Source organism: Haliotis rufescens, unplaced genomic scaffold, assembly GCF_023055435.1.
Source record: "Haliotis rufescens isolate VD_foot unplaced genomic scaffold, xgHalRufe1.0.p SCAF_17, whole genome shotgun sequence".
Classification (NCBI taxonomy): domain Eukaryota; kingdom Metazoa; phylum Mollusca; class Gastropoda; order Lepetellida; family Haliotidae; genus Haliotis; species Haliotis rufescens.
Window position 1 is genome coordinate 9422075 of NW_025963857.1, and position 12053 is coordinate 9434127.

The window sequence follows — 12053 nt, forward strand, 5'->3', positions numbered from 1 at the left end:
AAAGCTGCAAAATTGCGGAGGCGATATTCTTCAATATTCACTCACTTGTTGACTATAAGGTCCTTTTAATTATAATGGTCCTCAAAGAACCCCATTGGCTATCAGTAAGGGAGAGAATCATGTTCAAGATGTTGGTATTTGTCAACAAATTCTTCCATGGTCTGTCTCCAGTGTACCTACAAGAACTTACAAGGTTTTATACCCTGAAGATCCAGGTTAGAATTGGTCTTCAGAAACCCATGAGGCAACTATGATTGTCTTAAGAGTCAGTATCGGGTGTTCAGGCTCCCTGACTTGGTTCATGTATGTCATCGCAACCCAATTGCATTGATTGATGCGCATGATGTCCACTGGATTGTCTGGTCCAGACTCGATTATTTACTGACCGCCATCACATAGCTAGAATATTGAGTATGTCGTTAAACAACAAGGCTCTACCCGCCTGAACAGGCATTGTGATCTGGTGGTAACAACAGATGGTGGTTCCACCGGCCCTGACAGCAACATATGGACACAGAACCTGTAGCAGAGCTGGCGCTGATCGATGGAATGAGCTTCCAGTGGGTGTCAGCAGCTTCAACTCAACCCTCCAGACCATCTTCCTCAGCATATGACGGAGCACTCTTGAGCAGGATATCTGGACAAGATGCGCTATACAAATGTACAATTTATTAGAAGGAGATGTGTGTTTTTTCAACAGTTGATACATCTGATGTGACATTGATGATTATATTTATTTATCACTGAGCCAGTATGGTAATGCCCATTCCAATGCAAAGCCAGAAGTTGCAATTGTGTACACAAAGAGAAGTGCATATTACACACTCACTCACTCACTCACTCACACACTCACACACACACACACACACACACACACACAAATAACACTTCCTGACAATACCATGCATAACAAACAAACAGGAATGTGAAAAGCAATATTTATTTCTTGTCATTGTTTCGTTTCACACCAATCAACAGAGGGCATCTGTCCAGCTAATGTCCATTGTGTCAAAGACTCTGTCAACAGGGGCACACACTTCAGGACATCAGCTCTTGTAACAGGTCTCTGATTACTCACATATTAAAAATATACCTTTTGAATAACATTACATGTATAAACAATTCCTCAGAAAGTGAATAAGCGTGAGCCATGTTCTGGGAGTGGAGCAGCCTGCAGTAATGAGCAAAGGTACATGCATGAGCACACCTTACCAATATCAAGGAAGCATCACTGACAACAGGGGCTATGTACAGTCAACTTACCATTTACATTTCTTACTGCCTAATGTGACCCTAAGTCAGCATTTTGCATCCTCCCTACTATTATGACATCTCATTTTCTACCAGATCTAAACCAGACTGCCACATCTTTCTGGTTCTGCCAACAAAGGGAGCAATGTCAGCCAACAAAGGATGTAATCGTCTATATTATATATTAATATAGCTCACTACCATTGACCAACAAAGGGAGGTAATCCACTGACCTGTCAGCCAACCAAACGATGTAATCTACTCGTAAAACTCCAGCAATGTCGGCCAACAAAGGATGTAATCGTCTATATTATATATGAATATAGCTCACTACCATTGACCGACAAAGGGAGGTAATCTGCTGACCTGTCAGCCAACCAAATGATGTTATCTACTCATAAAACTCCAGCAATGTCAGCCAACAAAGGATTTAATCGTCTATAGCTCACTACCATTGACCAACAAAGTGAGGTAATCTGCTGACCTGTCATCCAACCAAACGATGTAATCTACCCCTACAACTCCAGCAATGTCAGCCAACAAAGGATGTAATCGTCTATAGCTCACTATCATTGGCCAACAAAGGGAGGTAATTCACTGACGCCTTCCCTGTGCCATCAGCAAATAAAGGGAGATAAGGTACTAAGTGATAAGCACTTACTTCACTATGTACGTGGCTACTCTAAATGGGCATGGCTAAAATGGACATTTCTTTAACATATCAAGCAAAACTAACTTGGCACTGCTAAGTGCAGGCCTTCAATCTTCCTCAAATGTCAAGCAGAAAAGCTACAAAAAATATCACAATGGTGTCTCCAGTGATCAAAATGCCCTCAAGGATAAATCTGCATGTGTCTGTGCCAAAACATAACTCCATAATTCCTGCCTTGTTTGATAAGCATGGAAACTGGGTTTTTATAGTCCCTTGCCTCAGGAAGATGCAATCTGGTCTGATATTTATCTACTTGACATTCATTGTGCTCCATGTTCAATATGAATATTTTAAAATGGTGTGTAGTTTCTTCGATATTTCTGGAAAATTACTTGATGTCTGATGTCAAAGCATGACAATGTATACACGGTACACAGTACAGAAAATGTGCTCAGTCCCGACTTCATTTTGTATAGACAAAGTGCTCAATGCTTAGTTCACTTTGGAATATATGTCTTCCAATTTTTGCCATACCTATTTGATTAGCCCTAACACATACATCAATCTCACAAGTCTTCATTTGATTCCTGACTAATGCTCTGCATTGGTTTTAGAATGTCTGAATGTGTCTTAAGCATGGACACTGTCAGCCAATGCACCAATTACAAAACCTAGCTATAACATTTCAGTTCCTGGCAATGCAGAATTGCCACCTACTATATACCTCCTTCTCCATATGTCATTCAGGTAAGTTGACAGAATATGTGATGGTCACATCATGTTTTCATATGTGCCATATATACATACAAATTCAATTCAATTCATTAGTTTCTCTATACTTTACTTGGAAGTTAAATTCATATTTTAAAACTTAAAAGGCATGCTACAAAAATGACTAATGAAGATGTAGAACTATCAAATTAACATGGGATTCAAACAATGTCATATGTATGCTCATGTTTTCCTTACAACTCATTCTCCCTCAGATCAGTATCAAAGGGGCACCACTCCAGACAGATCAACCAATGCCATAGTGATCATGGTAACCCCATAGCATTCACGTATCATGGCCTTGCCTATACATACTAAATCCAGCAAGGCGAGATGACCTAAACAACATGTCTTTCCTATTTCAGACCATCCCAAAATAGCCAATGTAAGTCCGTTTTTGTGGGTGTTTTCCTTTGAAAACAGTAATTTGCAGTGTGTCAGTAAAATCCTGTTTTAAAATGAAAATAATGACTGGTTTGACTAAAGAGATGAGCAGCAAATTAACTCTTGTGACATAAAATATGGACAATACCAGGATTGTTTTAATAGCTTTGGTGCCACTTCAAAAGAACACGAAAAACGGTTTAGGGTCGAAGGCTCCAGATGAGGGTCACCAGGAACACACCTAGTTTAGTCTGGACTGATGACAGCAAGGTCAGATTTTGAATAGTCCTAATGCAGGCAAGATATGTTATTTGCAATATGAACATTGGGGGGCAGAAGGTTCTGACTGAATCATATGGGAGTAACAATATTAATATCAATGCATTTGATTTCAGATACTTCTAAAATATACTATACTAAAGCATGTGAAGACCTATATTTCAGTGAGGACTACTCTCAGGAGGGCGATTACTGAGGTGTGAGTGACACAAGGCTTTTCAGTGCCTGATCTATGGGGCGTAGGGGGAGAGGCTGGTGGAGAGGGTGACTTCATGTGGTCCAACCCCCTTGCTTTCAAAAATGACAAATCCCACCCCCCACCCAACAAATATACCTCTGTATTATTGAAAGTCATGTGACTTCATCAAAATGACGTGCCAATCTTGACTCCCCACCCTTTAAAAAGTCCTGGATCTGCCTGTTTTTTGTTGTCTATACCTCAATGTTTCCAGGGTTCAATCATCCAACAACTTCTAAATAAGTTTTCTATCTCCTAGACTACATGTTACACCTACAGGTATGCTCTCACTGCATGTACTACTCTGTCAGATACACCAGCACTTGTGACCACCCAACTGTTGTAGCTCTCACTGCATATATATTTCCTTGTCACAAATACACATGGGCACCAAATTCTGTTTTGTAATATAAAAAAGGTTTAAAATTTCATAAAACACTAAAAACTAATGAAAAGCTTTCATACACTGAGAATAGGATATGAAAAGTTCAGTGCATCAATGGATTAATAAAATCCTGAATTCCCAAATAACTATTCGTGTTACTGGCTTTATCAGGAGTCCAAATAGCACCAACACTGATAAAACTATTGGTAGATGAAGTGTATAGCCATAAACAGAAGATAAAACTGATTATTTCCTTATTACAAAGAATGTGCTTGTTTGAGTGGCTGGGAGTTTATCAGTTATACAAAGGATATTAAAGTATTAGTGGATTAAATGTTCACCCTTAAACACACGTTTAACATAGAGAGGTTAAGCGTTTACACCACCAGGGTGAGCCACAAGGAGCTCGTCAGAGAGAATGAGTGAGTGAGTGAGCGAGTATGGTGTTACGCTGCTTTTAGCAACATTCCAGCAATATCATGGCAGGGGATGCCAGAAATGGGCTTCACACATTGTACCTATGACTGTAATCAAACAAGGGCCTTCGGCCTGACGCTTAACCACGAGGATTCCCCACCATCTCTTGGCCGAGAAATTGGGGTATTCTGTGATTCAGACCTCAAGTTCTGTAGGTGCAAGTGATGGATTGAAAGAATAGCTAAACTTAACCCTGATGTCATTGCCTCTGTTTGCTCAATGGTATGTGACAATGAAGACCTTATTCAATGGTAAGGCGAAGCGAAAGAGCTAACTCAATGGTATGTCATCGTGCAAGTGATCACTTGGTGGCAATATGTTCCGACGGTGCTTCATTTGACATGGCTATATACAACCTGGAATGTACTGGAAAGTTCACAGAACAATACCGTTTAGTTTATATACAAAGTTTAAAAAAACAACCAATAACAACATAGAAATGCCTATTTTTCCATGAACCTTGTTAATGTAATGTTTGCACCTAGCACCCTTCGTCAAGTAATGTGCCATTTAACAAAACGCAGGGTTGCTTCACACTGAATGGTATAACAGGCAGATACTTCTATGTACAGAATTCTATAAAAAATAACAACCTTGTGACAAACTGCTGAAGAAGACACATTTACATACACAGGATCGCTGGGAACGCTTTCACACCAGGAAATATAGCCATACTTGAAGGCTTTGAGGAACGCCCAGTGTGCGAAATAGCTGCCTGCCTGCTAGCCCATGGCTAGCAAAATATCCGTCAGGGTAAACATTCTCGACTGGCTACTGAAATTTTAATGGAGATTTTGTTAAGCACAGTTATCCCCTGTCTGTATATCAGTATAACCATCAATCGTAATGAATTGATTTTGCGAGGTTACGAGCTCAGAGTTACCCCCCTTCAAAATAGTCGACTCAGATTTGCAATTTGGTTAACTTCATTGATACTTTTGCAGAATCAAATTTCAGAGTAAATAAGCTGTCACTTATTTAAGCTTGTGAAATTTGAAACTGACTAGTAACTTTTAAGGCTAGCTGGCGCACCTGGCCAGCAATAATTTGAGACCATTTCACACACTGGGAACACCTTCACATTACTCGAGTCTCACGAAACACAGTCACTCGCTGGGTCTTTAACACTTTCACAAAAAAAAGGGCAGAGGGATTACATTCATACTAAAAGAACTTGAAAGATCACATTCACACAAATGGGCATAAAGGATTATATTAATATATATCAGTCTTGAAGGATCACAATCATATTAAAATGTCATGAACAATCACATGCTCACTAAAAGTTTTAGGAACACATTCATACCACAGGGGCTTAAACAGGTTGAACAATCCCACTAACACTATAGTGCTAGTCTCTCAAGGAAACACATTCACATCACAGGGCTTTGAACAGGTTGAACATTCAAACCTTAAAGGCCTCAAGAACTGCTTTCACGCATATATACAATTACAAGAAACACTTTAACACATACAGGATTGCAGGAAACTTTCACATGTAGAGGACCTAAGGCAACACTTCTTGCTTTCATGGTTTTCAGGTTGTTTTTTAACCTTTCTTAGGTTTAAATATAAATAAAATATACTGGTGTATCTCAATATTTTTGTGAGCATTAAGTTCACTGTCTTCATCAGTTTAGTCAGTAACAATAATTGCTAAATCTGCTTAAAGTGCAAGGTGTTTACTGCATTGTATAGTAACATGTATATGTAGTATCACTGTGAGAGATGGCATTGTTCTCTTGATAAAAGTGTTTGCAATTGGCAGAAACTATATACAATATATTTAAGCAACTATTATAAATAAAATATTTGCAGTAATGTTTGAATTTAGTAATTTATCATTGTCAAAAAATGCATCTAAATTATTTCCTATCATTTTCTGATTGTTGCTTTTGGTCAAATCCAAAAAACCCAAAAGAGAAGTGCTGCCTAATTTTGGAATGTCTGAGGGAAGGACACAATATCAACCACAAGGTGGTGTTTGGAAGGGGATGGCTGGAGTGGAATGTCTCCTATTGCATAGCTATCCGACTTGCACTCATATCGGCAAACAATGCTTGCCATAGAAAACATCTCAAATCATGTTCTATTGCATGAGGTCGTTGACAGCCCCTGGAGATAAAAGCTCAAACAGTTGATGGATTGTACATACGAGAGCAGGCTGGGTCCCTTCCACTAGGCGATCGTAACGCAACGACAGTCGTATGTCTATGTTAAAGTATGGGAGCTACGATAACCTTAGCACTACGATAGCTTTGTTGAACGGACCCTAGGTCTTCAGCAGGGGCACATTATTTGAGTCAGCCTAAGATCCCAGGCAGAAGGGGCAATCGACAATGGATGTACTACAGCTCAATCTAATAAATAAAGCTAATATTTGCAAACTATGAGTCGAGTTATACAGACATGCCCAGGCTAGAAGTAAGATGTCTACATAAGATAAATAACGCTTATTAAGGCAGTGGCATGTGACAGTGCTATGGTCAACACAGACTTGATGATAAGCCACAACTGTTCCACAAGAAAGGATATATGCATTCAACAACTAAAACTTCAATGACATGGCGCAACTTAAATAGTTCAAGCATGATACTGTAGACAATGTAGTGAAGGCCTAATCACCAGATTTCATCTGATGACAAAATGTAATGGTAATCTGTGACTATTTCTTGAATAACACAAAAAATTCTGCAAATAAAATATTCACATTGATTCTCCATCAGTGTGACGCCATTTGTACGCTGTACTGGAAACCGTTCTCCTGGTTCAGGACACAACAAGCATCTGTCTCATGTGGCTTGTAACCATGGTAACATGAATAACTTCTCCAGGATGACATGCCATTAATATCTCTCAAAGAGAATCTCATCTGTCTCTTATGGCTTGTAACCATGGTAACACAAACAATTTCTCCAGGATGACATGGCATTAATATTTCTCAAAGAGAATCTATCTTTCTGCTTAAGGACATATCACTACTTCGATCAGTTAACATGCAACACTGTATCAGTGTCAAGCATATCCTGCTGGGCCAGTTACTATGATATTACACAGCATTTTGTGTCCTTATCATCATCCCCACCAATCACTGCATGAGTCTTGAATGACTTCAGTCGACCGTCATCATGAGGATAGGTATTGCGGTTGGATGATGACATTGATGTTCGGTTGTTGTTATTATGCCCATTTTGTGTTTTGTCTTTCGCTGATGGTTTCGGAACACTGGTACTTTGCATAACAGGGTCCTTTTGTAAGCTGGTTAAAAACATGTCCTGAAGATGATCATCAAGTGTTTTTGGTCTTGCTGGAGGATCTACTACACGCTTCTCAGTACGAATCTTTTTGAGATCTGCCAGGGTACCAAACTGTGACCCAGGTTGTTGGGCTCCAGGTTGCCGTTGCTGTGCTGGGGGAACCCTGGCACTAGCTCCTGGCTCTGCTGAACCACCAGGAACGACCTTGTCACCTTGAGGGACAGACCTATTTTCACTCGTTGGGCGATTTTCTGCTGATGGGCGGCTTTCAGAAGGTGGACGTGGCTGCTGAGATTTGGCCATTTCTGGTTTGGAAGTTGGTGCAGCCTGTGCAGGGGGTCGTTTGAAGTCCTCCTTCTGCACTGTGGGTTGAGAGTTTGTAGGTCGAGATGAGACTGATGTGCTGGTTGGGCGGCTTGGAGGTCCATCTCGTGAATCCTGTTCTTGATCATCTGATATGGTCACCTTAACATCATCGATGTCGGTGATGGGGGATGTCTCCTTGTCATCATCATCCTGGAAGCAATTAAAGGAACATGCATTTATGTTGTCTTTGCATCATGTCTCATGGAGCTAATGCTCTTAAAGAAAGCTCCGTGACCTAAAGTAACGTGACAATCCACAATCCCTACCACTTTGGCCTTACAAGGCCTTATACATGTGAAGAAAACCCCAGTGACCCTTAACATACCATGATAAATGAGCTTCATGTGATGATTAATATGTACCCAGATCGAGCTATTTATGGCTTCCTTTTCCCTAAAATATCAAACAATAGTTATCATTGTTAATAAATCTAAGAATACTACCTCTATTACATATCTGCCATAAATCCTGTATTTGGGCTTCAATCACACAAACTAAAATTTTCAGATTTTCAACAGACGTCCTCTCTGTCAATTGCACACAATTAGTTGCCGCCAAGTAGTCTCTAAACTATCCAAGCCATGACGTCACAATGGCGGCCATATTACTTATTTCCCTCATCTCCTACTAGAGGTAGATGAATTGGGGAGGTGGGAGGTAGTAATTCAAAGTAGTATTCTTAGAATTATAACAATGATATATATTGTTCAATAATTCTTACGAAACTTCTACCTCTATTAAATATCTGCCAGAATATACCAGAGGGACCCTGGTTTGATTGGTTGGATGGTTTGTTGTTTAACGCCGCACTCAGCAATATTACAGCTATATGACGGCGGTCTGAAAATAATTGAGTCTGGACCAGACAATCCAGTGATTGACATCATGAGCATCAATCCACGTAATTGGGATCGATGACATGCATCAACCAAGTCAGCGTGCCTGACCACCCGATCCCGTTAGTCGCCTTTTACAACAAGCATAGTCGCCTTTTACGGCAAGCATGGGTTGCTGAAGACCATTCTTCCCCGGAATCTTCACGTGTCACCCTGGTTTGATCTGCCTCTAGTAACTCCCTGTGTAATTGACAGCAATCCTCTTCTGGAAACCATAATGTACTGATTCTCATCCAACTGAGATAATTTCCTCTGAAATTCCCCTTGAGGACTTGAATATTAGAAAACTATATCAATAATCCATCAAATATGTGATATTATCACTAGATTTACCGTTATATTTGCTGATTTTGACCATAATAAACTTGGATTAGTGACCTATAATACCGGTCATTACGTCACTTCCCCTTTTTGGTAATGACGTCTCACAAGGTCTATCTCTACCCTGAAAGACGTCATTTCCTGGTTAGAAGGGCTTTGTTCAGCTATTTCTGCGGCTGACGTCACTACCGGTTTCTCTATCACTTCCTGCAATGACACCACTTCCGGTAAATGGTGATAGATGATATTTAAGGTGCTTCTAATCCATCCTACACCTAATAAGCAGAGTAAATCAAGGGTGTACAAGATCTACAAGATCTGTCAGTCTCCTCCAAACCCTCTGATTCCGGCTCTGAGTAGCCCTGGATATCTCCCATGGGGGGTGGATAATCATATCGCTCAGTTTCTGCCCCGTAGGGCTTATCATCCTCCGGTGACCATGACTCCGGATTAATATGTCTCCGTCCGGGCTGTAGCCCGTGGGTAACGGCAGTCATGCCGTAGCAGTCCTCATCCGACGCTTATCCGACGGCTGGAATGACGTGGGAGGCAGGCCTGTGGGGCCATACGGCTTCTGTCTGGTATGGCTGGTTGACGTGAACGGGCTGTCCATGGATTCCGTGCGGCTCCTGAATGGTATTGTTCTCTGGTCTAGTGACTGGTTCATGGGTTGGTAACTGTGATCCATGCCATGGCCTGTGGGCTGGCCATGCAGCTCAGCTTGTAGATTTTGTGTAGACTGGCCCACGACTGTGGACGAAGATCTAGTAGTCTTAATCAGAGCTATCATCACGATCTTAGTGTCCATATCCGACAGCTTAGAATCAAGCATGTCTTTCATCATCTCCTGCTGTTCACTCAGAAGTTGTAGGATGAGGCTCAGGGTGAGAGCAGGCAGCCCTGACATTTTGGGGAATATCTCTTCGGATGTTTGGGTGCATTTCTCACATCTCTTCTCCAATGTGCATGGGGTGGTGGGAGACTGCATGGCGACCTCACAAACCCAACATCAGCTATACTCATGTGCGTGTAGTCTCTTCCAGCAGCACTATTACTTTAAATATATTTTTATTTATATGTCCGTTATTAGAATAATCTTAGGTTAATGTGATCTACTACCAGTTGCTAGATTGTCACTCCTACTATAGTAGCACACAAAGGACAAAAAGTGACATGGCCACCATAGTGACGTCACAGTGTGGGTAGTTACAAGACTACTTGGCGTCAACTAATTGCGTGTAATTGACAGAGAAGAGGACGTCTGTTGAAAATCTGAAAATTTTAGTTCGTGTGATTGAAGCCAAAATACAGGATTTATGGCAGATATGTAAAAGAGGTAGAAGCTTTGTAAGAATTAGTCACAATAGGTATTCCTCACCTGCTTTCATTGTCACTAATACATGTACCCCTTGCACATTGTTAAGCATTCTCTTCCCCGGATAAGGAAGGTGCCAGCTTCATATACTGTGATAGTTTTAATCACAACCAAACCGTCTTTCTTCACATTAGCCTCAAGATATAAAGTGATTACTGATGTCAAAAACTGTCATTTGACTACTACTGTGACAATTAAGTGCACATTGAGAAGAAAGAATGTACTGTGGCATTCTGTATTTAAGAACAAGTGCCAGTGACTTTACTGTGTCATGCCAATCTGCAATATGCCAGCTATCTCAGGTTGGCTTTTATTAAGTCAGTACAGGCCAGGAAAACCTGTAGTTGAAACTAATGATAGCAAGCATGTCACTGTATAAAATACACGAACAGTTTGGTCACAAAGTGTAACCACTTAACCCCAATCACAGCAAGCTACCCCAATGCCCCTGGTGTATTTTGATAATGGCATTTACTCAGGTTACAGAAGCTCGACATTCTGAATTTCTTGCCCCTCCTCCTTCACAAGTGCTGTGTCAGCAATATATGACATATGCAGGCTACTGACCACATCATCGTTGTCCTCCATTGGGAGCAGACCAAAGTGTAGGGCTTCCTCTTTAGCCTCCTTCTTGAACAACACACTCTTCTCACCGCGGAGACTGCTGCGACGGATGGAGGCACTGGAAACAGAGGCGACATGTCAGGAGGGTATACAGGTATTATTGTCCCAACTGATAATGAAATGTCATCCCAGACAAGGGATAACAGCTGTGTGATAAATGTCATGACCACAATGACTAAACAAAAACCGAAATATATAAAACTAAGATTCTAAAACTTGTGTTATTTTTTTCATCATTATTACCATTTGATATTCTGTGTGGTGTTATTGAAAGACTGGCTACTTTTTTGTGGTCACTGCTTCAACATGTTGAAGAACATCTTGGTAAAATATATATATTCTCAAACACATTACCTCCCAGCCCCACCAGAGAACGAAATGCTTGATCTATCAGGCATTGGCCAAAATAATACTCTGGAAGTAATCGCTCAAAATGGTATCTTTCTTTATATTTATTCTACACTGCATATTTCATGAACACAAGATTGGATCCAAACACTGAATAAAAATTATCAAGGATATCAAAGTTCAACACTAACAAGGAAAAGATTTATAGATTAAAAAATTACTATAATTTGAGTCTTCAGGCATGGAATCATAGACTAAATATCTCTCACTTTGGTTTCAAGCCCAGTTTAAGATTTAAAGGTGTCAATAACACTTCAAGATTCAAAACATTGTTGTTTTCTGCCAAGACAGAATATACACTAAATATTGCCAACTGTTTCGTAATCAAGAAGGTAAGTAACAATCTCTCTGGTGGAGTCACATGACATG

General features: G+C 40.5%; 1 protein-coding gene across 4 annotated transcripts in view; it reads right to left on the reverse strand.

The window, feature by feature from the left end:
• Positions 1 to 922: 922 nt before the first annotated feature.
• Positions 923 to 12053, reverse strand: part of LOC124131870 (protein phosphatase 1 regulatory subunit 16A-like) — a 43975-nt gene continuing 32844 nt past the window's right edge. For all 4 annotated transcript variants that reach the window (XM_048397524.1, XM_048397523.1, XM_048397522.1 and 1 more), the window contains 2 exons: positions 11220 to 11334; positions 923 to 8210 (listed from right to left, as the gene is read on the reverse strand). In XM_048397524.1, coding sequence (XP_048253481.1) covers positions 7479 to 8210; positions 11220 to 11334 — 847 coding nt within the window. In that variant the 3' untranslated portion in view covers positions 923 to 7478. The remainder of the gene's footprint in view (positions 8211 to 11219; positions 11335 to 12053) is intronic.